This window comes from Lemur catta, chromosome 14 (assembly GCF_020740605.2).
Source record: "Lemur catta isolate mLemCat1 chromosome 14, mLemCat1.pri, whole genome shotgun sequence".
Classification (NCBI taxonomy): Eukaryota; Metazoa; Chordata; class Mammalia; order Primates; family Lemuridae; genus Lemur; species Lemur catta.
This window is the reverse complement of record NC_059141.1, coordinates 5,074,742-5,102,414: the sequence shown is the minus strand read 5'-3', so window position 1 is coordinate 5,102,414 and position 27,673 is coordinate 5,074,742. Positions and strand designations below refer to the sequence as shown.

The 27,673-nt window shown below is 43.5% G+C and overlaps 1 protein-coding gene across 3 annotated transcripts in view; it reads left to right on the top strand.

Annotated features, from left to right (window-relative positions):
* Positions 1-25,220, top strand: part of FANK1 (fibronectin type III and ankyrin repeat domains 1) — a 62,726-nt gene extending 37,506 nt beyond the window's left edge. The window contains exons 2-11 of one of the 3 annotated variants that reach the window (XM_045568340.1): positions 1,265-1,442; positions 6,901-7,025; positions 12,915-12,996; positions 14,009-14,083; positions 14,882-14,947; positions 21,064-21,229; positions 23,943-24,086; positions 24,655-24,732; positions 24,828-24,872; positions 24,981-25,220. In XM_045568340.1, the coding sequence (XP_045424296.1) occupies positions 1,265-1,442; positions 6,901-7,025; positions 12,915-12,996; positions 14,009-14,083; positions 14,882-14,947; positions 21,064-21,229; positions 23,943-24,086; positions 24,655-24,732; positions 24,828-24,872; positions 24,981-25,112 (1,091 nt within the window). In that variant the 3' untranslated portion in view covers positions 25,113-25,220. The remainder of the gene's footprint in view (positions 1-1,264; positions 1,443-6,900; positions 7,026-12,914; positions 12,997-14,008; positions 14,084-14,881; positions 14,948-21,063; positions 21,230-23,942; positions 24,087-24,654; positions 24,733-24,827; positions 24,873-24,980) is intronic. The other 2 variants (XM_045568342.1, XM_045568341.1) reach the window with 2 other exon arrangements.
* Positions 25,221-27,673: the final 2,453 nt, after the last annotated feature.

Below are 27,673 nucleotides of genomic sequence, written 5' to 3'. Positions count from 1 at the left end.
TTGGCTCAAGGGAAATACATGGTCCTTTCTTTTTGAATCACCAGTACAGTAAATCAGTGATATATTTGAGGCCTGAAAAGTGCTGAGACACAGGGGAAACTTTTTTTTTTAAGTGTAAGACATGGACCCAACCCTTAAGAAACTTAAAAATGTAGCAAGGGAAACAAAACTAACATTAAACAGAATGACTTCACGCTGAACAACTTGGTATACACTATATTGTACCCCTTGTTAACTTTTACAAAAATGGGAGATTCTGTGTTTTTCTCTGCACTTTGATTTCTCATTCAACTAATACCCATAGAGATCCTTTCGCAGCATCTGGTGTAGAACTAATTTATTAAAGGCTGTATAATATTCCATGTTACGGTTATACCATCATTTGCCCATTCCCTTATGAATAGGTCTTTTTTTTTTTTTCCTATAAACTGCTAAAAATTGTAATGTCGTTGTGTGTGTGTCTATGTATGTACTGGTGCTCTGGTTTCTGCAGACAGGGTTATCAGTGGTGGATGGCTGGATAGCAAGGTATCTGTATTTTTAATTTTAATAAATGCTGCCATGTTGCTTGCTAAAAATGCCATAATTCATATTTCCCCACAACCAACATGAGATTATCTTCTCCCTACATTGTCGCTTCCAATAGTTATGATATCTCTTCTATAGTTTCTAATGAGATACAAAGATACATCCCATTGTTATCAATCTCTGTGAACATGAGGTGATCCAAACATCTTTTTGTCTATTATAATGTCGGCTATTTATTTTTGCTGTTTTGTGCACTGCTCATAGTTTGCCTGGTTTGTTATTTAACCTTTGGGTTTTTTTTTCTTGGTTAGTTTATAACAGCTGTTTACATAGAAGAGATGTCAACTCTTTGTCATCTATGCTGTAAGTATTTGGGCCAGATACAGCCTTTGTCTCTTGGCTTTGTTAGCCAGTTCACTAGCTGCAAACTGAGTTTCATCGGCTCAAAGAACAATTTAATGAGTTTGATTTGTTAACCAACCTTTTTGGAAAGGTCCACAGGTAAAGTAGATAGTGATGGGTGTGGTACAGTCTGCTTGTTGAAGGATGTGGTAGCTCACTGCACCAGCTGGCTTGTGTATCTCTTCAGCATTGCAGGTGTTCTTCAAGCAACAGGGAGATATATGTATGTGTGATGTGCAGAAAAAGTTTAATCACTGAGCAGCTATAAACCACTCACTGATCTCCCTTCCTTATGGAAGTGGGGTCCTGAAATCTTGTGTCATTCTTTTCTTAGAAATCACGCCATTCTCAAAGCCTCATCCACCTGTTGTGGGCAAAGTGACTCATCACAGCATCGAATTATACTGGGATCTGGAAAAGAAAGCTAAACGGCAAGGACCTCAGGAGCAGTGGTTCAGGTTCTCAGTTGAAGAAGAAGACCCCAAAATGCACACTTATGGTATCATTTATACGTAGGTGCAATGTTGAATTGCTTACCCTTTTGCTTTTGCTTTTCTGATAAGCTAGAATGATTTCTGTTCTAAAAAGCCACTGCTTATTTTGAAATTAAAGAATGAGTCAGCATCATTTGCATTCATGCTCTTTTATGAATTATAATTTTTAGAAAATAAGCATTGGTGGTAACTTTGAAATTAAACCTATACCTTTGAGAGTTTCTTTGACTTCTGAAATGTTCTAATGGTATATTTTTAAAATCCAAAATGAATAGACAGAAGAAAGAGTTTGATGAAATTAGTTGAGGTCCTGTTGTGCTCACAGATGTGGGATGGGTCCCCACGTGGTCTATCCCGGCCAACTCTCTGGTCTCATGTCACACCACTGTCCCCTTGTCAACTTTCACATCAAACTGGTTCCCTCTCTCTCGGCCTTGACCAAGCCAAGCGGATTCCCATATCAGGGCCTTGCTTGTTGCCTTTCCCTAAATAGGTTTCCTTTTCTATATGGCTGATTGCTTTACCCCCTGCAAGTCTCAGGTCAAACACCCCCTCCTGAAAGGCCCTCTGGGTGGGCCGTCCTCCCACCCGGCACCCCGTGTCTCAGAGCCGTGTTTTACAGCCTCACAGATTCAGCTCTGCTGGAGGTGTCTTTCTTGCCTGCTTGTTCATGTTTTTACCTCCCCACCAGCATTTAAACTCATCGAAAGGTAAGATTGCTGCTTGCGTAACGCTCTATCCCCAGCTCCTAGACAGGGCTGCCTGGCACGTGGCAGGCCCTCAAACTATTCATCATGTGATTGAACGAATGCAGCAGGAGTAATCAAGAAGCCATTTTTCCTTAGTCTTCATATCAACTCAGACCGATTTCTTCCCTTTGACAGATTTACCACTCGCAAAATGGCTATTGCTGTGATTCAGGAATACCCAAAATGAGACACAAATATGGTTTTTAATTAAACTTTTAATTTTGAGATAATTGTAGATTCCTATCCATTCATAGGAAATAGCAGATCCTGTGAACCTTTTCACATTTCCCCCGTATGGTTACATGGTGGAAAACTGTCGTGCAGTGTCACAACCGGGATGCTGGCACTCTGCAGGCCAGATGCAGAGCAGTCCATCACTTTTCTGGTCTTTTCCCGAGGTGGCGTTGTGCTGAGGGTACTCACGGTGAGGGGGTGTCCATACAGACAGGAGGGCTTCAGCTGTCACCTGAGCAGTGATACACCTGACGTTTGAGAAATTTCTCTATACCCCAAAAATGCATTATCTGAAATGTAGTTACAATGTGAAAATAATTCCTGGCCTGACTACTCAAATGTTATTTTATTTGTGTCATGTGTTATTCTTTGAAGGTAATTTCTATCTAAAAATGTGAGTTATGACAAGTTTTTCCATGGAGAAAGAAAAAGACGTCTTTCCTTTCCCTCGTCCCCCTCGTGCCACAGGCTGAGCTTGGACACACGGTGGGGCCGTCCTCAGTGCCCCTTTACTTCTTGGCTCTTTTCCTTTGCCGGGTGTCCAGGTAGACGGCTTCGCCTGGAGAAGCCGCGGCCACATGCGCTGGCTTGCAGCCCGATGTGTGTGTCTGTGTTACTTACTTTCTCCCGGTGACCTGGTTGCTGTCAGGCGGGAGGATGCGCTCGGAAGCTGGCCTGGCATCCCTGAGCACAGTGCAGAAACGCCGGTGTTCCCTCGGAGAACGAGACTGTCCCAACCCTGACACTAGGTGGCAGAATGAGGCTGTGTTAATCCTGACCTCTTTTGCTTCGTTATTTCACTTTCTCCTAGATAGCATTAAAACAAGCAAATGCCTTTCTTTAAAGAAGCAATTACCTAGAATACCTGATGTTGGGATTGTGGGTTTAAGAACTTCCTCCTGACTCGTCACTTCCTGTCCTTGTCAGTATTTTGAATCGGTGACCTTGTCCTGGACTTGGGCTCTCCTCCACTGCTTCTTGGGGCCAGTCGGTGTTGAGCTTTGTGAGTTCTCCCTTTGCAGAATCCCCTCGTTAGGCAGGGCATGTCACCCCACAGGATGCAAGCTCCGTCGTCGTCATCATCATCGTCATCGCCTGTCTAGCTCCCTGATGCGATCCCAGGTCCTGAACCTGCCCAGCAGGTTTGTCACATGAGTTGGCCTCATCCCTCCTCTTTGCCTTCTAGCCCTTCATTCTATCTTGCTGGGTTAATTTTCTTTTTAATCTTCCTTTTGTCAAATCATCTTGGGTGGGTCTCTGTTGCTTGAAGGATGAAGGTCAAACTCCTTGGACTAACGTCGGTGCCCTCTGGTTCACCCACAACCTGCCTTTCCCGCTGCCTCTTGTTTCGGAGCACAGACCCTCCAATCAGCTCTACTTCTGCCCTTTGAATGTGCCTTGGCTTTTTCTGCGTGTGTGTTGAGCTGTTTCCCTGTTCAGACAAACCGCCCCCCATCACCCTCTCCTTGCTTCTGCCCAGGTCAGATTTTACCTCCACTGAGAGGTTCCCCTTATGATCCTGTTGTCTGGCCCCTGAATCCCCACGATGGGTGCCCACGCCATGCATTTCCCTCCTCCCGTCAGCGTGTGCTATTGAGTGCCCACGGAGGCTCTGGCACTGTTCCGGGTACTGGGGATGTGGCACTGGGGACAGAGAGACAAAAATTCCTCCCTCATCATGAGGTAGGCAAACAATAGATGAGGTATGTAAGTAAAAATAGAATGTCAGAAGGTGGTAAGTGCTAAGGAGAAAGAGCATAGGAAAGCTGGGGGTTTAGGGTAGAGTTGGGGACGTCCTCACCGAGAAGGTGACTTCTGTGTAAAGATCTGAAGCACATGCCTGATACCTGGAGCCTTGCAGATACCTGGGGGAAGAACATTCCAGACACAGCAAATAGCAAGTGAAGAGAGCCTTGAGGTGGAAATGTGGCTGGCATGTTCTAGAACAGTGAGGAGTAGGGGGAACGGGGGGAGAGTTTACCCCTCAGGTCTCGGGGGTTGTCGGGGGACTTTGGCTGTTACTCGGAGGAGGTGGGGAGAGCCCTTGGGGGCCGCGGCGCTGAGAAGGGGCACAGTCTGGCTTGGGTGTTAGGAGGATCCCTCTGGCTGCAGAGCTGGGCAGGCTGTGGGAAGGCAAGGCAGTGAGCAGCAGGGGGGACTTACTAGGAAGCTCTTGCAATAACTTAGGTGGGAGACCGCAGAACAGTGAGAAACGGGTGAGTGCAGGACATATTTTAAAGAGATTTTAAAAACTTGCTGGTGGACCAGATGTGGGATGTGAGCAAGAGGGCAGTCAAGGGATATATAACATCCAGCATAGGCCAAGTTATGCTGCAGGAAGTGTCAGCTTCGAAATCTCGGTGGCTTGTAACAGCCGCAGTTAATTTCCCATACTAAGTACCTGTTGTGGGTCGCTGTGGCTCCACCCTGCATCGTCTTCCTGCCGCGGCCGGCTGGTGGAGCAGCCTCTGCCTGAACACTGTCGGTCACTGTGGAGAGAGCTTAGCATGCTGTTTCCTGAAGCTTCCATCCGAATGACACACTTCACTTCTGTTTATACTTCGTTGCTCAAAGCAAGACATGTGGCCATGTCTAACAGGGTGGGGAAGTACCATCCTTGGGAGGGCAGCACACATCTGTGAACAATAATCCAGTCTTCCATAGGTGGCACCGAGGTATTTGGCCTGAGCAACTAGAATAATAGGGGTGACTGCGGGAGGAACAGAAGCTGTTCGGACCATCAGACATCCAAATCTAGCCATCAAGGAGACCGCTGGAAAAGGACAGACCAGGAAAAGGGTCTGGGCTGCAAGGACAAATTTCAGAGTCATCACCATGAAACTGGATTGGGATTCTGGGGAAGGGGCAGAGTGTAGAGAGAAAAGAGGAGCCTGGTTGACTAGTCCTAGGGCTTTGCAAAATTTAGCTGCTTACATTTCATGTTTGCTCAGCTCTTGCATCAGATATTTGCTTATTGACCAATATTAATAACAAGGGTATGCTGCATATTTTTGTATATTTTCCTCTTGTGGAAATAGCTCTAAGACTTTTTTATCCTGTATACACGTTGCCACATAGGCAATGTGAAGTTGCACTTCTCCCTAGGTTTGATGAGCTGCTTTGCGCATCACCCCACGTCTGTGTCATAACCATCATGGGGTACCCTACGGCACTTGCATCCCGGGGATCTGCTGTCTCGGGTGCTCTCTTTGGGGCCGTCTCTACTGATGTTGTGAGAGTCTCCAGCCTGCCTTAAGTATAACAGCTGTTTTTGAAAACAGTTTTATTTCCCTTTCCAGGGGTTACAAAGTTGCTATTTGTTTCAGGGTGATCTTATGATACTTAGCAATATGGGATTTTATTGAGAGCACTTTGGGCTTTATTTTGGTCCAAAACTATGTTAAGTCTTTGACACGTTGCATTGAAATCTACTGGGGCTTGGATATTACCTTCTTGTTGAACTTCCCAAGGTCTTTTTCAGATGCCACAAATTGTTCAAGGCTCAGTTTCTATGACTCAAATATCTAAGCATCCACGGACCTTCGCGTAGCCATAAAATCTACCTGCTCATAAGGCTGCTTTGTGCCAGACAGATATATTTTAGTTTCTAAAAAATTATCATCTTTTAGCCCATGCAGTTTTTCTGAATATCTTGGTTTTAGAGCTTTCACTTTCATGGTAAATGTATTTATACCTATTTTTAGCATTTATCTACTTTCTCGGTGTCTTGACTCAAATGCTTTTCTGAATGCCATTGGTACAATTTCTTCTTTGTCTTCCTTTTAGTTTCTTTTTTGTTTATGCCTAATATATCAGTCATTGATTGCTGCATAACAAACTACACCCAAACTCAGTGGTGTGAAGCCAAAACAATTGTGTGTTGCTGCCAATCGAGAATTTGGGCAGGGCTTTGGCTTGTCTCTGCCTCGCGTAGTCTGGGCTGGTACAGCTGTGCCGGGGCTGAAGGAACCAACTGATGCCTCAGTTGGGATGGCCGGGACAGTGGGAGGCTGCCTGGGCTTTGCTGTCTCCCTTCATTGTCCGGCACCTTCCGCTGACTCTGTCTTCCCGGGTGGGCTCTCTCTCCAGAGAAGTGACTTACATGGTGGCTAGCTTCCAAGGGGACAAACGCAGAAGGAACAGCCGTGTAGACTGCCTTGCCCACCCACTCAAAGGCCCCGCTTGAAAATCACATATGTACAATTTGACTGCCTGTCTTACCTTCCAAATGTGAAAATTTGTCACTGAGGAAGGATGTCATGGGTTAATATGATTGTTTCTACAGAGTACAAAATTGTATGCCAGCTGTGTGTCGGGCCCTGGGCTAGGCCCTATGGGCCAGGTAGGGACAGAGGTGCCATGTGTTATGAGTGTCTTCATTCTTAAGTTCAAAAAAGATCTGCCCTGGAATAGATGGTGTTCAAAAATCACTGCCACCTGCTCCTCTCCTGGCGTAGCTCGGGTTAGACGACCTGGTGTCTCCTCCTGTCTAGGGGATACGCAACGACGCACGTGGTCCAGGGTCTGGAACCAAGGACACTGTACAGGTTTCGACTGAAGGTCACCAGCCCCTCTGGAGAGTGCGAGTACAGCCCGGCCATCTCTGTGTCCACGACCCGTGAGTATCCACCGCCCTGGCCGCTAACCTAAAGATAAGCGCAGATGACAAACACCTGGGAGGCAAAACAGTCTGCCTTTTGTTTGGCCTTGCCAGAAGCAGAAAGGATTCATTTAAAAAGACCGTGATAATGTTTACTGGCTGGGCCTGGCGGTAACATGACATAAGGGCAGTCTGATTTCAGAAATCAGCAGAGAGCTGTTTGTGCCAGGACTGTCCTGTCAGTAGACATTTGCACAAAAGGGTGGAGTCGCCTTTCTTAGGAAATGGGCCAGAGGGGTGTGGGCCGCGCGAGCGTCCCCACGCGGTGAGACAGGCTGCCTGCTCGCGTGTCCCCAGTGAGGAGGTCCATTCAGCGCTGTGCCCACTCTGGACGACCGTGTGTGAGTCTTGCCTGGCCACGCAGGTCCTGGAGGTGCTGTGCGTGGGGGTGAATGAGCAGTGCTGTCTCCGTCCACGGAGAGCCACGGGAGGGAGCCCCACACCAAGGTGGTGCAAAGAGGCCAGCTATATACGGTGCCTCTGATCACTCATCCTTGTCCCTGTTGAACTCCAAGACACTTTCTGAGACCGGCGTTTTAAAATGTTGTAAAGATGCCATGTCCAGGGCCATCTTTGAATGAGAATGTTGTAGAGATTACAGTGGCCAGGAGGAATGTTCTTTGTGGCCCGCCCACTGGAGACACACACGGGCAAGTTTTTTTCATTGCACAAAGGAAAATCTTCCTTTTGTGAGTAAAGTTATTTTCCAATTTTATTCAATACAGCATTTGGCGGGTACACATATACTTTCCATGGCTTTCAATTATTTATGACAATTTTTGTGTGGGCTAAAGATAATTCAGATTTTGAGTTAGCCTATAATACCTTTGGTCGTAAACATGGCATTAGGGAATTGGATCTGAGCTCAGCAAACAGAGTTTAGTTAATGCTGAGAGTGGCGACTCTGTATACGTTCCCAGATGATGCTCAGCTAACCGTGAAAAAATACAATTTCAGAGGAGATTTTTGAAATGAAATGGTCAATTATGGAGATGCAGGTCAGGAAAGAGGGCGAGGATCCTTAATCCGGCGATGGTGAAAGCTTTTGCTTTTATATGGAAGATATTTAGCTCCTGGAGTTCCTGGGGGAAGGAGGAGGAGGCAGACCAGCGGCAGGTGAGCGGGCTCTGTGTGCTGGCGGGGAGGGGCAGGAGAAGATGGCAAAGGGAGCCGAGTCACCATTCTGCCCTTAGCTTTCCCCTTCTTTGTCACACGCTTTGCCGCCTCCTCAGCAACACAGCAGTGTCTTGCCACCTCCAATAACACTACTTGTGTCTCACTTTACCTGTGTCTCACTTTACCTGTTTGTTTACCTTTTTGTTTCCCACCTACTTCGTGGGCTCCTGAAGGGTGGGGGAGATGAATCGGCCCTCTCTAGCATGTGGAAATGCCTTAATAAAGGGCTGGGTGGTGATGAATTAAGGCCCGGGGGCAGAATTAGAGTGTGAAGAGAAACACTCGTTTTCTCAGCTTGCACTGTCTGTTGGGAGATAGACCCATTTCCCACCGGCCAGGGAGGGTGAACACGTTCTGCAGCCAACCGTGGGGGCTTCAGCTGTCCACCAGCATTATTATCTCAGTAACACATTAAAGCCAGGGCAGCGGCTTGTAGACCTTCTGGCCAGAGTTTACATGGGGTCAGTGTGCTGCGTGGAGCTCTTTTAGGAAGGCAGAAACCGTCCTAACTCTCTGCCTACCAGCTGACAAGGGTTGGGCCTGTGGGGCAGGTGTGCCCTCTCCTTGCTGGGGGGCTTCAGAGAGGTGCCATGGAGAGCTGGTCCAGGGGTTTGTCCTTCCTGTCCCGTGGCTTCCATGGGTAATCAGACAAGACCTCCAGCGGGGATGAGAGCGTGCTGGTGATGATCAGGTGTGCTGGTGTTTCTTGATGGTTTCGCTGCCAGGGACTAGCGTAAGTGCCTGCTGCCGGGAAGCCGTCTCAGCCTCATGGGGCTGTACTGTGGGGTAAGAATCAGGTTTTCTCTTCCTCTGGCTGGGGCAGACTCTTGGCTCTGCTGGCTGGCTGCGGCTCCCTTGTGCTATTGCTGCATTTATAATATCCAAAGCAGACTCTCTTAAGGAGGCAGATCATGCTAAACAAAGAATTAGAAATGTGAGCATTGTCCAGAGCAAGTGAAAATGCTTCTGTGGGTTGATAATTTGCATTCAGTTTGAGAGTGTTTTAATGAATCACAAACGCATGTACTTTGTTTGAATGAAGGATGCTAAGCCTTTTTTTTTTTTTCTCCAGGTAAAGTATGTGAGATTCTTGCTTAAATGAGGCATGCAATTTTAATCAGTTGGGCCCTTAAAAAGAAAGAAAAACAGCTGCTACTTGTTAATTGGCAAATACCTTCTCCAATGAGCTCATGATTTATTCACTGCTTTTAATAAAGACTTAAATTCTACCAAGAAAGGTGTTATCACCATATTATAATATCTTCTGGGACATCTGCAGCTAAACAACCCTCTTACAGAACATGAGCGATGGCTTCCCCAAGACCACTCTGCCCTTCTCCCTGCTCGTGGGTGTCTTTGCTCACGTGGGCTGGGCGGTTGTGCTCCACCCAGCTCAGACCAGCATTCGCCGACATCCTCACCATGGCCAGGGTCAGCTCGATACTTGTAATCGCAACACTCAATTGCAAATACCACTAACAAACACTAGAAAACAAACACCAGAGAAACAAGCCTGCAAAGGTCTTCTTGAGTGTTCAATTGCACTTACTGATGGGATTCCCTTGGGCCAAACCCACAGAGTCCTGAAGGATTCGGGAGTGGGAGGAGTGGAACATTCTGCTCACCCTGGAATTTCCTCTTGTTCTTCGTGACTCCTGCCTATGGTGGGAGTAGAAAGAATTGCTGTGCACTGTGAACAAGGGCCTTTTCATTTCTTTTCTGTCTCTTTGTCAAATTCATGTAAACTTGGGACTTCTCTGTGCCTTGGCTGATTCCTGTGGGTCCCTCTTCTGCCTGGGCTGGTGTGAGGAAGGCTAATGAGTGGATGCTGGGAAAGGACTTTCCTACCCTGAATGATGTTATTGCTTCCTGGTGCTGAAACTCCGCAAGTGATGAGCAATTGTTTTCCTTCCATGAGGTAGCCTTTTGTTCTCAGAGTGAGCTGCGAGGTGCTGATTACCTCTTGCATGTGCTGGAATAGGTAATACATTTATGTTAATTATATCATAATATAAAAAACCCTGTTTTTTGCTACAAACAGTCCTCAAGCTAATCAGCACAAAATTAACTTATTTCATTTTCCAGTGCTCGCAAGCTGCAGAGCTTCCTGGTGTGAGGGTTACTAGGAAGTGCCCCCAGCAGAGAGAGCCTTGCTGTTTGGGTGGGGGAAGGTGAGGAATGGGGGTGCGCAGTGCAGGGCTGCAGCAGGGTGTGTGCTTGCAGAACTTCCTTAAGATTCCAAGAAGTTAGCACTTCTCTGAAGATTCTTAGGTATCTCCTTTACATTTAACTTTTGGAGGAGTATCGTTTGTTTATGACATCTGCCTGCATTCAAAATTTAGTAAGAATGGAAGCATATAGTGAATCAGTCAGATGCCTCAGCACTTATTAATACTACTGGGAAGGAGTGGGGCCTTACAGAAGACCTGGCCTTGACTCTGATGCTGCTCACCCTTAACTGGCTGACCTTGAACAGCTTAGCCTTTCTGATGCTCAGTCCTGTGGTTTAGAGAATTTAAAAAGCATTCTGTAAAGTCCTATATACAGCTTAATTAATAGGATTTGATTCAGGATGCTACACATTGTAAAATTTCATAGAAATAGGATGAGCTTTATATGCTATCATGGGTGATTCTATCCAAAGGACTTGTTTTTGTATTTTTGGTGGCAGGTGACATTTGAGAGTCACAGAAATGGGGTTGTTTGGCCCAACAGAGCCTTCGGTAGGCACACGGCTCCCGTCCTTTCTAGGAAGCAAGGGGAAGGGAAGTGGTCTTTGGGTTTAGTCCATCCACCTAACGTGTGGATGAGTCATGTGATAATTTTAAGGCCGTATTAATCTAGCTCAGGGTTCTCAACTTCGGTACTATTGACATTTTGGAACTGGATAGTTCTTTGGGGGGGGGGAAGTGTGTGCTGTCTTTTGTCTGCCAGAGGCCAGTAGCACCATCCCCTAAGTTGTGACAACCAAAAATGCCACTGGACATCGCCAAGTGATCTCTGGGGTCTAAACCCTGCCTCCTTCCTCAGCGCCCTAGTGGTGAAGCCACTGGACTGGGCTTGACCTCCCTTGGAAGGCAGGGACAGCTGTGGCCGTGGCCTTTGGCCTTTGGCGGCTTATCACGATACTTCTATGTGAAGCTTTTGCTCTAAAAATATGTGTGGAGTGATGAAGTGATGAAAAGGAAATATAATGTGGCTAAAAAATTCTTCAATAGATAAGCTCTAGCAGATAAAATTGTTATTTCAAAATAATTCAAATTTGGCATAAATTTGTTTTTACTACAAAATGGGTGTCAGCTAAAGGTCGTTCTGATAGAGACCCCTTTGTTGTTCTGACCCACTCTCCTCCCAGTTTGTACCTTGCCCATTTCACTTCGCTAAAACACTGAGCAAACCCAGAGAGAAGTGTCCCCTGTGCCCTGGAACTGACGTCCCAGGGAGCTTTTCCACCACAAGGAGCGGGGACAGGGAGGGTGACAGAGCTCTGCAGGCCAGACTGTAAGAGGGAGACTGGGGGATTGAGCCCCAGGAGGCAGTCTGGGGGGCTGTGAGAGGGGAGGATGGGGTAGGGCTGGATATTTTCTTTTAGGGTTTAGAATAAAAACAGGCTAAAGTGGGCAGCACAGTGTCAGTGATGTTTGCCTCACTCTCTGGGACCACTAGCACCTAGCACAAGACTTGGCATGTAAGTGACTCCATAAACAGTTGTTGAATGAATGAATGAGACCTCTGAGATAATTTAGACCAGGGATTACCCACTCCAATGCCTGTCAGGTGTGGACGGGGGTGGGCTGTATCAAACAGCTGCTACTCCCATCACTGTTAGCAGAACAACAGGTGTGTGTTGGATGTTTACGACGTGCCAGGTGCTACTCTAAGTGCTTCACTTGTATTATTTAAGCTTAATCATGATAATTTGAAAAATTTGTAAGGCATGGAATATGCAACAAATGAAACCGTAAGATAAATGCCTAGAAAGACGGGCTGCCTTCTATGGCCCTTTCTTCTCACACTCTGCTTGTCGGGAGCTGCCCGGTTTTCTACCCCGTGGGGTCAGTGTTCCCCTGAACAAAGCACACCCACTATTTCTCGTTTCTTCTTTTCATCTTTCTCAGACCCCCTTTCTTGCTCTTCTCTCCTTGGCAAGATCTCTCCCTGATTGGGGTTTCTCCCCACCTCCTGCGAGCCAGGAGACGAGGCCAATGTGTGTGTCATATTCCTGGGAAGAACTGAAAATTTCAGTTTCAAATGTTAAAGCACTTTGTCCTTGTTTGTTCAAGTAGTTTAATGATTCTTTGGCAAATGCAACTAGCACGTTGTGACAATTGCTGAGGTTTTCCTTGCTTGTAAGAGACATTTATTAAGTCTTATGAAATCTGAAAGGATTATTTTCAAATATCAAAATAACATTCACAAAGCAATACTTTATAACTTGAAAATGTCCCAAGCCTTTAGGTCAGTCTAAATGTTCTCCTAATATGTGAAAACAAGGTCTTTTTCAGTAAAAGCAGCAGTTGAGTAGGAAATGTAAGGATATACTTAATAAGAAAAGCCAAGTGCCTTCCTGGAGATGAACATCCATCCACTCAAGGCCACAGGAGGAACATAGCTGGAATGAATCTCCTTCCCTTCTATTTTGGATGACTGCTTTCCGTCTAATTTCTTCAGGAGAGCCCATAAGCAGTGAGCACTTTCATCGAGCTGTCAATGTGAATGATGAAGATTTGCTTGTTCGAATACTTCAAGGAGGGTGAGAGAACTCTGCCAGTTTTTTTTTTAAATGCCTATAAAGTGCATGGAGATACATAATGTAGCTTTATTTTGTTTTCCTAAAAATTCCCATGTCTTTGAAATTGCCTCCAAAATTGATCTCAGGTGGCTGGTGTGCGTTAAGAAAGATGCTTATAGGCCTCATGTAAATGTTAGATCTTGCAATTAGCTAATAAAAATTGTTAAAGGGAAATTATAAGCCCAGGTGTCATGTTTTCTTCCCACAAATTATTTCTGCCTCTTGATTATATGCCACAGCCTTTAGGCAACTTTCATGCCCAAATGCCCACATCTACTTCCTGATGAATTTAGGGAATCACTAAATCAGCTGCTTCCTAATTTAAAAGGTTGATGAAAACACTAGAGGAAAGAAAAATGGTGAAGGTAGCTGCTGCAGGTGAGATGTTTGAAGCTGACGCCTCAGTGAAAAGTAGACGATGATATCTAGATTCTTTCTGAATTGGTAGTTTTCAGTGCCCTAGAAGACATGTCCTTTGTGAATTGGGGCTCTGTCATTTGGAACAGAGCCGGTTCCCACAAGAAGTCAGAGCTTCTGAGCTGACACTGAGACCTGCTCTCTTCCTTGAGCAGCATCTCGTATGCCCAGTGGGCGAGGTGGGGGGGGGTGGTAAGACCCTGGGCTCCACCAGTATAGATGGGTGTTGGGTGGGGCTGAGCAAGTCTGCAGTGAAGACGCCGTTATAAACTAGCTTGAGCTGTGCTCAGCCGAGTGCTTTATCAGATGGCATAATGGTTTTGAGTCGAAGGGAGCTCTTATTTTAAGTGAAATTATAGCAATTTTCTCTTCCTGTAAATTCGAATCCTTTAAAATATTAGTCTGGGACAACAAAAACTTAATGGCTCAGAAGAAATTGGAATTTTTGGTAAAATGAGCCATTTTAGCCACCTGTGCCCTGTGAGAGCTGTCAGCTACAAGTCTACAGGGAGCTGTGCTGGGCCCGTTAATCTCTTTTCTCTGTGTTTTTCCCTAGCCACGTTAAGGTTGATGTTCCCAATAAGTTTGGCTTCACTGCTCTGATGGTTGCCGCCCAGAAAGGATACACCAGGTACGGCTCTTCTTATCTGAGTGAGTGGTTGAACTTTTTACTTTTTTCAAAAACTCTGGTCAGGATAGGGATGGAGGGAAAAGAAGGGCTGTATAGGAACCCAACTTCTCTCTTTTCACAGCTCTGCCGTATTATGGCTACAAAGGCAGCTGTTTCTGTCCTAAAGTTACACAATATGCAGGAGAGAACATAAAATGTGTAATCACATGTTAAGGAAGAGAGGTAGCCATTTAATCACAGGCAATGTATTTTATAGGTCCTGGGGAACACTGGTTCTTGGAATTTGAAATTCTTAAAAAAGGTTGGAAGAGGGATATTAATTCTGGAAAACTTCCCTGCTAGGTTGCTAAGACATAATTTCATTGATATCCTCTATTTAACTATTCCACCCAGAGATATAATTAATACTAATATCTTATTTTCAATCATTTATATTTTAATTACTCTAATGCCATTCAAAGAAGTAGAAATGTGTTTTCATTAGATGCTGCCATTTAAGATATATTAGAAGTGGCCGTTAAAAGGACAGTGAGTTATTTCAATAGTCCAACTTGTTTCATGTGTTTTAGTTTGATTTTAATGAATAATCCATGCCAAGGGTAAAAGCCCATGTTTTTGGTGTGGAGAGAGTTTTCTGGCTCAATAACACCCTGGTTTACAACCCGGCTGGTTTCTGCAGCTGGAGAGGAGTGTTGTAAAGACGTTTCGAATGTAGTGTTATTTCTTTTTTCTGGTTATTGTGGGTTCCGAGTCATCAAAGTGACTTTACCTAGCTACAGTTAAATTTGTTTCCTTCAGGCTGGTGGAAATCCTGGTTTCTAATGGCACAGACGTGAATCTGAAGAACGGAAGTGGCAAGGACAGGTAGGAGGTGGGATATTGCCTTACTCGTGCCAATGTTTTCATAATGGTGCGAGGTGCCTTGTGCCCGGAGGGTTTCTCACTTACCCCAAGTATTTCCTTGAGTTTCTTTTGACTGCACTGGGAGGAGAGTGGTAGGTCCTGAAGGAAAGACGGTGAGGACAGCAGCTGGCTGTTCCTTTGTTTATTTGTTCTCTCACTCATCGGGGTCCTTATGGGGCATCTGTTATAATCTACGATAACGTCTCTAGCTCTGGGCATAGCGCACACTGAGTGCTCAGGAAATGATAGTTATTAATAGGTCCTGCCAGCTGTGTGCTGGGCATTTGGCTGAAAGTTTCTACCCCCAGCACTTTGTCCCTCTTAGGGCCCTCACTGCATTTCAGCCTTAGTCTGTTAACTGAGAATCTCAGGTGTTTCTAAAGAAACAAACAAATCCCTATCAAAGCTACACCTGAAGAATCTTGCTAAGGTGAAAAGGGCGCACGTACACGTGGTGGGCTGAATGCAGTACAGGGAAAGGTCATGGAAAAAACATGGTACTTATAAAGGATAGGTAAGAGTGTTTTTGAAAGACTTAAAAATACTTGCTAATCTAGTAATCAGATTTAATTAGTTAATTCAAACTAACCCATGTTTACTGAATGACTGCCACATGCCAGGCACTGTGCTTGGTGCTTGGGTAGAGCAGTGAGCAAAATGCAAAGCCTTGGCCCGGGGGTGCTCACGGCCCCGTGACACACACAGATGGAGGGCTGGGTCCTGCAGACCAGCTCCGAAACCCTGATCACACACGGCACAGAACACCAAATTCTCAAATCGGAAAGCCTACCTACTCAGGTCTCTGGATACACCGCAATAATGGAGTTAAAAATAACATTTTAAAAATCACTTACAAATTTAAAAAGCATTTTTCCAAATAATTCTTAATCTTGGAACTAAGCTATCAACTCAAGAAGTCTGAAAAGAATAATACTAATTTGAAAAGGAAGAAAATGTAAGGAGAGTAGGAAAAATGAAAGAATTAAAAGTAGAACTTGATTAATTAAAAAATAGATTTTTGAGAAATTTAATAGTTGCCTCTTAAACAGAAATCTGTATAATAGACCAATCTCTTATAAATCTAAGGAAAAAAAACTAGAAATTTGAAAGAAGACAGTAACAATAGTTAGAGAAAAATCTGAACGTGAAAAGAAAATGGTGTGTTTGTATCTATAATAGATTTGATGATACTGTATCTTGAGAACATTTAAACTACTAAAATCAACCCAACAAGCAGGAAATCTGACACAACAAATATCCATGCAAGAAATTAGAAAATTTATTTAAAAATTACCCCCAGTATAGGCTCTGTGGCTTGACTGTTCCATCAGTGAGCTTGTTCAGATTTTCTAGTCTTGGTAAGAACCTTGAACTTCTCCAGAGCAGAGAGGAAGCTGGAGAACTACAGAGGATAACCTTATTGCTAAAATATGATCGTAAGAGACAGAAAAGTTATTTGTATATTTGTATGCGGGTATTTATAAATCTCTTCCAGCCCAATTCAGAGGGGCATAAAGAAGAGTTAAGGTTGTCTCATACTAAGACATTTTTTACATTTCCCATCAGTAGACTAAAGGTGAAACCTCCTGCATATGTGTAGATGCAAAACAAAAATTAAGTGTAACTCAGCACTTTTACTAGTTAAAAAGTACCTTATTTTTTAAAGTGGAAGATACTTTCAGCCTTTGGACAGTGTCTGGTACACGGGAGGCAGGAAGTGTCTGTTGCATGAGCGATCCCTTTGATTGCAGCATACCCAATTTCTTTAATCGTCTCCGACAATCAGCCAGTGCCACGCTTAGTATTAGAATTCTTTTCAAAATCAGTGAAGCCCATGAGAGTAGTTGAGAGCACAGGCAGACCCAGAGAGCTTGGCATCAAATACTGATCCCTCTGTGCACATGGTGTGTGACCTTGGGCAGGCTGCTAACCTCTCTGTACCTTAGTTTCACCATCTATAAGATAGGAATAATAGAAGTACTTACAGGGTTGTCATGAGCATTTAATGAGCTATGTGAAAAATGCATAAACCGGTGCCTGATATATAGTAAATACAGGTTATATTTTGTGATTAGACAGTATTTTGGAAGGCTGTTCAATTTGGTGTAAAGTACGATCTCTTCCCTGCAGAATCCAAGACAATTAACTTTCAAATACTTGGACTTAATAAGGAGGTTCAGTAAAGTAGGATAGCTTCAAGGCAAAGAAAAAACTGTCTTGAAAACCTGCAATTGCTGTTTAATAAATATAACGGGGAAAATAAAATTGTTCTACTTTTCTTGGATTTTTTTATTGTATCGAATGAAAAAATAAACCTCTAAAACTTTACTGAGAGAGATAAAGATTTAAAAAAATAAAGATGTATATTCATACCATATGCCAGAATGACAAGATCGGCTATTATAAAGTTTTCAGTTTTTCTCAAATTAACATATAGATTCAATGCAGCCTCAAATGGAATTATTCTTGGGAACCTGTCAAAATGATTGTAATTTATCTGGAAGAACAAAGAGATGGCAATAACTACTAACACTGTGTCAAAGAAGGATATGGAAGGACTTGCCTTGCCCGTTATTAAAATGCCTTATAAAGTTACAGTAATTAAAGTGGTGTGATACTGGTACAGATGGGTGGAAAAAGATGAATGGAATATAAATCTTCAGATAGATCCCTATGTACATAGAACTTAGTATGTGATGATGGAAACAACAGAAGCCAATGAAGAAGGTATTGGAAAAATACTCTATTTGAGGAAAACAAGTTAAATCCTCATTTTAAAGAACATACCAAAATAAATTCCAGATGAATTAATAAGATACTAACTGATCTTGTACTGTGAAAGGGGATAAAAACACTGGAAAAAAAATCACTAAGGAAACGATTGAGTACGTTATGCATTTTAAAAAAGTTAACTATAAAGTTAGGGATAATTTGGGGATATTTTAAAATGCACTACAGACAAATGACTGGCATCTTTAATGTATAGAAGAGTCATATCCATATACATATTCCAAAAAACCCTCCACAGTAGGAAACAGTTTACACAATTTATAGCAGAATTAATATAAGTAATTCATATGAAAAATGTTTAGCCTTGCTAGTAATAAAAAAAATTTCCACTTGTTAAATTGGTAATCAAAAATAATAGTGTTGGTAAAGGTGCAGTAAAATACTTTCAAATGCAGTTGACAGAAATGTAAATTGATACGAACTTTCTAGAAAGCAATTTGGACATATGCATCCAAAGTCAGCCACGTCCATTGACACAGTGATTCCATTTTAGGAAACAATCGGCAATGCACATAAGATTTTACATAATAAGGGTGCTTATTGTAGCCTTATTTAAAATTGTGAAAAACTAGAAACAACTTAAATGTCTAGCAATAGTGGACTGATGTAAGTTATGATTATATTCATATGATGGAATATTTAGCATGTAAATACTGTTTTCAGGGTTTAAAGAGGGAAGTATATGAAATAATAAGAAAATGAAATAACATGTTAAAAAGGGAGAAGAGTCAGAGAAAGAGCAAGAGAGAGAAGGGGGACCGGGGAGTGTGCCACGGCTGCAGGGGGAAGGGTGCCCTGGGCACGGCTGGCTGCCCTGCAAGGCTGTGCCCCTGCTGCTGTCCTCCTCCGTGGGGCAAACCCAGAGAGTGGTCTTGTAAAGCAGAGGATGACAGACTGCTTGGGTGCCAGGCGCTTTTGGGTTCAGATGACAGTTGGTTAGAGGAACAGTGGCGGACTCCAGCCGCTCAGAACTTGGAGGACCTTGGTGACTTTCTGCTGGTGGGAAGTTACATTCAGGGGCTGCGCCTGTCCCTGGGAAAGAAAGGCCCCTGGTCCCGGTTAGCTCGTTTCTGGGCAGGCCAGACGTCCTGGGGTCGGTTATCAGATGCTCCTCCTGTCCCCAGAGCACACTGAGCAGAGTCTTAGGAGTTTGTTCTCTGAGGTGAGGCTATGGATGCCTCTGATGTGTGGAGACTGTTTCTAAGTAGCATGCCTCACTTTAAAGAAAAGAAGCACTACTTAAAAACAGCATCTAGATAACTAGAGTTCTGTTTGAATATAATACTAAAAATGAAATTTTCTTTCCTTAGCAAAGATTGTTCTAAAGACTCGAGAGTGTTGGGAGGGAGTCGGAGCGCCCCAAACCCCCGGGCAGGTGAAGCAACGCACTACTCTCTTCTGGGGGGTCCCCCAGCAGCGAGGGCCTGAGCTGGGACTTGAGGCTGCAGCCGTCCGGCCGTAGCTCAGCGGGGCTTTGCCTTGGTGCTGGAATGTTCCAGTTACTGCTTGGAGAAATGCTGTGCATAGTTTCCCCATTGGGAAGACCTTCTGTTGTATTTTCTAAGTCTTTATTTTGAAAAATTTCAAACACGTAGAAAAGGTGAAGATAGTACCACAAATCCACAAACACGTGTGTACTCGCCACCTAGGCTTGCCCGTTGTTGTTTGGCCATATTTCCTTCTGTCTACCTTTTTATTTGCCCTTTTTTCCCCTGAACTATTTCAAAGTAAGTAGTAGGCATCATAACCTTTCACTCCTCAATGTTTCAGTACATGTGTCCTACAAACAAGGACATTAACCTGCATGACCACCTCAGCATCACACCTATGACACTTCACACTAATTCTCTAATGTCACTGATACACAACCACCCACACAAGGCCCCCCATGTGTCCTGGAAAGGTCTTCGACAGCTTTATGTGGGGCTAGGGGGAGAGACGAGGATCCACTCAAGGCTTACACATTGCATCTGCTTATTCCTTAGTCTGTCTTACTCTAGACTGGTTCTCTCTTCCACCCCCATTATCTTACAGAACGTTCTATGTTCTGGATTTGCCTAACTGTCTCCCACTCGTGGGGCCGGCATTGCACTTGCTCATCTATCCTTTTATTTCCAGTAAAGCAAATATGGGTTTAAAGGCTTGATAACACTCAGGTTAACATTTTTAGCAGGGACATTTTAGAGCTGGTGTTGTGACCTCATGTTACATCCCTCAGGAGGCCTGTGATGCAGGTTGTTCCGCAGTTAGTGATTCTAAGTTTGATTATTTGTTAGGGTGATGACAGCTAATTCTCTCCTTTTGTAAAGATATAGTCTTCCCATTGCAGTTAGAAAATCTATGGGGTAATAATTCAACACTGTATGAACATTATTCCCCATTAAATTTTATCTAATAATTTTAGCATCTACTGATGATTCAATTATTTAATTGGGAGTTGCAAGTAAGGGATTTTCTAATTCCAAGACTTTTTCTGTATTGTTAATAGCTGGAAGTTTTCTCTTAAAAAAAAAAAAAAAAACTTCCTCCTATCAATTGTGGATGGGGACTATATTTCATCTTATAAAAGCAAAGTAAATGGTTAATTTTTGTTCCTTAAATACCAATTTTTAGAGTGAGGAATTGGTTTAATAGTTATCGCTAATAGTCAAGTGAGTCTTTCTTTTCTCTTTTCTGAGTATCATGGACTCGTGAATGTTTTTAAATCCAATATTTTATACTTATTTACAGCCACTATTCGCTTTTTTACTGAAATGTAATTCACACACCGTAACATTCACCCTTTAAAATATATACAATTCAGCATGTTAAAATATATTTACAAAATTGTGCAACCATCACTACTGTCTGATTCCAGAACATTTTTGTCATCCCAGGAAGAACCTCTGTGTTCATTAGCACTCACTTTTCCTTTCTCCTTCCCTTGAGTCCCAGGTAACCGCTGACCTGCGCGTTCTGTCTTACAGAGTTGCCTATTCTGGACAGCTCATCTAAATGGAATTGGACAACATACAACTTTTTATGTTTGGCATTTTTTATTCAGATAACACTTTAAGGTTCATCTATGTTGTGGCACTTCATTCCCTTTTTATGGCCTAGTAATATTCCATTGCATGTATATGCAACACTTTATCAGTGGATGGACACATGTACATTTTATATGAACAAGTCACGTGGCCTTTCTACTAAAATTAGGATTTCTTGGTTTAAGCCAGGTAGGGTAAAACATGGGCCTGTGTTTGGTGGCTGCATTTACAGCCAAATGCTTCCTCTTATCTACGTTGCAGTCTAATGCTCGCATGCTACGCGGGCCACCTAGATGTTGTGAAGTATCTGCGAAGACACGGTGCGACCTGGGAGGCTAGAGACCTGGGAGGCTGTACAGCTCTGCACTGGGCTGCGGACGGAGGCCACTGCAAAGTGATTCAGTGGATGATAAAGGATGGCTGTGAGGTACGGGACCTACCTTGTTAACCATGCCCATATTGTTAAGAACCTAAAATGCTGCTCCCTGGGGTCTAGGAGACACAGAGCCTTTGATTGGTCAAACTTAGAAAGGCTGCTCTGACGTAGCAGCTGGAAAGCCTGGAGGCCTTGGAAAAGAGATTGCAGTACTGATACGATAGTGAGGCTTCAGGTTGCCACCGGCATTCGTCTCCTATAGGAAAAAGAAATGGCTGAATCCTGAGCTGGACCTGATGCTTCTATTAATACGTGGCTTGTTTATTCCTTTGTTTACTTATTTGTGTCTTCATTTAGTCTGTCACCAAAGATTCACAGAGCATCCGCCACATACCGGGCCAGGGATTGTTTCAAGTGCTGGAGACACAAGGACGTTAAGAGCTTGTATAGCCACAGTGCTTCCTGTTGCTTTTAAAAGTGGATGCTTTCACTCTTGGTTTGCTTTAAAGATTAGTCATTAAAAAAATTTCCAAAGAGTAAACTGACTCAAGAATAAAGTATTTCAGCTCTTAGTATGTTTACCTGGAAGCAGGCATGTTTGTCTGCTTTGGGTTTCGTCTCATCAGGAAGGACAAATTTGATTTAGCAATTAGAAGTAGAGTCGTTCGGGCTTCTATATGTATTTGAAGATGGGCAATTAGAATTAGATCAATTATTGAAACTGCTGATAACTTTGAAAACTTTAGTTCAAGGCTTTGAAGGAATTAGCTAAAAATTCCATAGGCATGGAAATAAAGAGTGATGGACACAATGCTGTGCTGTGTTTGCCAGAAGGTGTCGAGCACTGAGAAATCAAACCTACGACCTGAAAAATCGGCTCTAATGGAGAAAAATCATGTCTTTAGGATGTTAGTAGATTTGTTCCAGTTTGTCTCTGAAGTGTGACTGAGAGAAAGTGAGGCTGAGGTTGTGTGATCTCACTGGTTCTTGTTGTTGATTTTGGAGAAGTGAGAAAATGTGCCCCCTTATAGGAAAAATCTGTCATTAAGAACTTCTTATTACATTTCTTGTTTTCTTTGTTTTAGAGACATGCACAGAGGTCAAGAAGGCTTAGCCTGTGGGCCTCAGTGGCAGAGCCAGGCACCACTTGCTATGTGTGGTGGTGACAGCCACATTCTCCTTGCTTGGTTCCTGATGAGCTCTGCTCAGGCTCTGCACCCAGTAAAAGTCTGTAGTTGAAAATGAAGGAGCCAGAATAGGGCAAGTCTCTGCTGTAGCCAAATACTGGAGTTTTTGAAATACAGGCTTTCTGGGCTTCAGATATGAACATACTTATTTGGGATGAATTCCACCTTTCCTTTGTAGCACTGGAGCTGTCTTGCAGAGGACAGAACAGTAAGCAAGCATGTGTCATGCTTGCGGTGTGGCTGGCCTAGTGGCAGATAGATGATGTCAGCTCGAGTCTCCATGTTCTTGGTAGGTGGTTCACCTAGTGCTTCTGAAGACTGAGGGAAGAGTTTGGGAGCCAAGTGGGGCATTGGCACCCTCTTCCCAAATGTAACCCTTTTATACTAAGACTGACTGACTTACTCGAATGGGGAACAATTTCTACATTTAATGAGCCATGTGGCCTCAGGGAAGGCACTTCTCTGAGATTTGTTTTGATCACTTGTAAACCAGGAATAAAAATACCTACCCTTGGTTAACCCTGAGGGCCAAAAGAGAAAATGTGTGTGGAAGTGTGTTGAACTGTATAACATATCATGCATGATGTGCTTATTTTATTATGACTTAAATATGATGGAGCTTGCTGCCCACAGGTGATTTATGTGCATGAGGAAGGGCTGCAACTCCTAACGCTGCTGCAGGGATAATCTCAGACATGCAAATAACCTGGAATGTCCAAGGGTCTCCCGCACTTCCTTGCCTGTTGTTCCATTCTGGTGTTTCACTGAAGCTGCAGGCCATCTTTGAGTAATTCTGCAGCAGCAGCACTTGTGTGCGTGTGTGAACACGTGTGCACACACATCTGAATTTCAGTGTCACTCTGGATTGGTGGTGAGGTCTTCATTAGAATCGAAAGAGGCGACGTTTACATTTTCTTCTAAAATACTTTTAAAACACTAAATCAAGAGATTTCAACGTAGAGGAGATTACTGGAAATAGCTGTGTGATTACTGGGCACACTGTGGTTTTGGAGATGGCATCAGGTTAGCGAACTTTGCAGAACGGAGTTTGTGTAACAGATCTGGTTGCTCTGTGTTCACCCCACCTGTAGGTCCCCTGCCTAAAACTGATCAGCATTTGTAGGTATAAGTGCATGTGCATATATTATAATATTACTGCTTTGTTCCAGAAAGGATTTAGAGCTGCTTGTAAAGATACATGAAATATATGCTATTTCAAAAAAAACAGGTGAGGAAAGTTAGGCAAGAGAAAATAAGGGAATTCACCAGGGGCCGAATTCCCCTGCTGGTGAAGTTCGGGTCATTTTTCTAGCCCATGTTTTTTCTATCTTAAAGAATGTAGGTGAAGCTGCCAATGGGATGTCCCTGGGGCCACTCGGCCACCTCGAATGTGATCCTAACACATCCCCTCACTGCATAGAAACACGAATTAAATTAGCACAGTGCAGTTAACTCCTACCAAGTCCAGAGAGACTGCTAGCTCAGGGGAGTTTGGGCAAGTAAATACTCCTTTTATAAGTTTGAAGCATTTTAAGGAAAAGAAACTGGGCTAAACTCAGCTTTCTCTGGCACAACAGGTGGATGTCGTGGACGCTGGGTCGGGGTGGACCCCGCTCATGAGGGTCTCTGCGGTGTCCGGAAACCAGCGGGTGGCCTCCCTCCTAATCGAGGCTGGGGCCGATGTGAACGTGAAGGACAAAGATGGAAAGACACCTCTCATGGTATGGTACGCCCGTCCCTGGAACAGCCTGGCTGTGTGTGTGGAATCAAGGTCAGAGCTTATTCTATAATTAGAAAACCCTGGTGAGCTCAGCCCCATATGAGAGCCCTAGGTTTTGATTGTGTGTGTGTTCCCTGTCGCTGTTAATAAAGGCATGAGAAGGTCACCATGAGATATATATGTGTGTGTGTGTGTGTGTGTGTGTGTGTGTGTGTATAAAAACCAACCATTTCTTTAATGATTACCAACCCTCGTGCCCAGAGCCATTCTGGGATCAAAACAGATCTGGTGAATCAAAGTACATGCTGCTTTTGGTACTGGTCCGGCCTCGCATTTCTCCTGTCATTTTGTGCGGAGAGAGGGACGTTCCATTTCCATTTTCCTTGCAGTTGCTGCGGCTGCAGGGCGAGCACCCGCAGGCCCGCACGGTGCAAAGCCACGATGGCCCTGGCAGCTCAGATGCTGCCGGTGGGCTGACGGGACCCTGTGGGTGCCAGGCTCGTCCCCCTGCCCTGTGCCCACTCGGGAGGGGGCAGCTCATGCACACTGCGCCTATGTTTGTTTTTTAGGTGGCTGTGTTAAATAATCATGAAGAGTTAGTTCAGTTACTTCTTGACAAAGGGGCAGATGCAAGTGTAAAAAATGAGGTAAATAACTCTTTAAAGATTTTTCTTGTAGGGGAAGAAAGAACATGTATGTACACATATACATAAAACATAATTTTTGTTGTTTCTTCTTTCAGTTCGGCAAAGGCGTCGTAGAAATGGCCAGAGTTTTTGACAGACAGGTTGGGATGTTCTTTCTGCCTATGAAGGCTAGTTCTGTAGTACGGCTAAAATTGGGAAAAAACACCAAAACCTTGGATTACATTCACCTGTCTGTCTTGTTTATTTAGAATGTGGTCTCCTTATTAGAAGAAAGGAAAAAAAGCATATGCCGAAGAAGTCTGTCTGCTGACCAGAGCACCGCTAATCTACAAAATCCACGTAACACAAAACAAAATCTGCCTGTTGAACTAGAGAGATGAAATTCTGCATCTTTGAGGGCTGTACATTTATTTATTCTGTTGGAGATTCACGGTGACTTTTGTGTGACATACAACTGTTCCCACTTTAAAATACATCTTTTTACCTAAGCATGTGTGTATGTGGTGTCATCACTGGGCGTCTGCAGAACTAGGATGTTTTCTTGCACTTGTGCCTTTTGGAGTTAGACATGAAACAAAATATTTATGCACCAGAGCCACACAAACATACATGGGACTCCCCCTCCCGGCTCCTGCCCCCTAAGCTGTCCTCTGAGCCACTCCAGGCCCTTGTTGGAATTCTTGGCCTCAGATGTTTTCAATTAGAGCCTCCCTTCCCAACTTAAGGCCTTCCAGGCTGCTGCTCCCTCCTGGAGTGGCGCTCCTCCTAAAAGCCCAGGAGTTTTCTCCTCAGCTGTTGGCCTCACATCAAAGCTCAAAATACATATTTCAAGACTCTGATTCTGTTCTATAAGGGGTGTCTGGTTGAGGGTCAGTGTTCTTAGAACAGACCTGTCTGCGACTGTGTTTGCATATACTCACGTCCTGACAATGAGACACCCAGCCTGCTGGCCGCTTGACAACTTTGCCAAAGAGTAGTATATTAAGTTTAGGCTTCAGAGCAGAAGGGTTTTTTTTTTTTTTTTTTTTTCTTGAGACAGTCTCACTTTGTTGCCTGGGCTAGAGTGAGTGCCGTGGCGTCAGCCTAGCTCACAGCAACCTCAAACTCCTGGGCTTAAGCTATCCTACTGCCTCAGCCTCCCGAGTAGCTGGGACTACAGGCATGTACTACCATGCCTGGCTAACTTTTTTCTACATATATTTTTAGTTGTCCAGATAATTTTTATTTCTATTTTTAGTAGAGACGGGGTGTCTCGCTCAGGCTGGTCTCGAACTCCTGACCTCGAGCGATCCACCCGCCTCGGCCTCCCAGAGGGCTAGGATTACAGGCATGAGCCACTGCGCCCGGCCCAGAAGGGTTTTTGATGCTGATCATGCAGTTCCTAGACAAGTAGGTATTAACTGCAACCAAGTCTGCTGGTTGGGAGCTTTAAAGACACGAATGTGGTGGAGCTTTAATTCCAAAACACACCTCAGAATCAGTGAAGAAGTTAGCTGGCAGACCACATGCATTTTTTTTTTTTTTTTTAATCTCCAGAGACAAGCTGATTAACTCAGCCCCATGAGAAAACCAGCTACAAAGGTCTACACAGGAGTGGAATTTTCTCTGTGGGGAAAGACCAATAAAAGGTAATTAAATCTCCAAAGCATCTGTGGAAGGGACATAGAGAAAAAGCACACAATCAATTTTATTGATGTTGGCAATCCTTAGCTTTATTTCATATAGTTCATAGAATATTCACCTTAAGAATCGGATATATGGGCCATATATAGTCCTGTCCTTAGATACTAGTGTTTTATGTTTTGCACAAATGCATATTCCTTTAGATTTGCTAGGTCTCCAAAAATCAGAGCATATTCACAACTTTGCAAAGCTCCTTTTTTTCTGTGATCAATGTTGACGTTTACTTCGGTTTTATTTTTTGGTCTGTTGTAGATTGTTTTCACTAGCCCCTCTGTGGAAGGAGTGCACATTCCACACTACTTCTTGGTGACATCTAGCTTGGCTATATTGTCTATCCTCCTGAATTAATATAGTGCTCAGAAAATCTCATTGGATTATGCTGGACTCTGTATGCTCATGTGCTATATACACTTGCTCTTCCTCTTCCTGCTTACTGAGATGAGAAGGTGGTTTATACACTGTTCTAATTGTCCTAAAGAGCAACTCATGGTTTCATTAGTCCTATCTTTTCTGATTAATTTATACTTTTTATTTCTATAAATTCTTCTATTTTCCCTTAGGTATATTGTGTTCTGTTTTTATAAGTTTTCAATAGCAGATAATTCATTCATTTTCATCTTTTTCATTGACATATATATTTAAGGCTATGAATTTTCCCCTCAGCACTGCTTTAGTTGTGTTACCAGAGAGGAAGTTTTCTAAACTTCTCTGAAGATTCAATTGGGAGTACCGGCTAAGTACAAATTTCTTGACCCAATCTCAGACCCTCTGAATTGGAATCTCCAGAGAAAGGGCATAAGCAATGGATTTTAACAAGCATCATAAGTGAGTTCTTACAATTCAAGGAGTTTGAGAAACACTGCCATAGCATGTTCTATTACAAACATTTTCATTTGTTATTTTCTAGATAATCTGCAATTCATCTTTGAATAGTCATATTTCTAGGGCACAGAATCATTTTTTGAGAATTTCTTTTCTTTCCTTCTCAGAGGCACTTGGAAAGAAGGTATGTTCTGTGTTTGGAGTATCTTATTTGATATACATCAATTATGTTTGAAGTATTCTATGTATTTAACTTTTGCCATGGGTGAGAGTGGTAAGAATAAAGACCCTTTTATTTTTGTTACCGTTATATATATTTTTCTTTGTATGTTCTGCAGATCTTTATGAAGTTGGATGCTTTTTTTGTAAATAGATAACATTACACTTACATTTTCATTTGAGATGAGTCTGATGTAAATGTCTTTACTGTTTACTT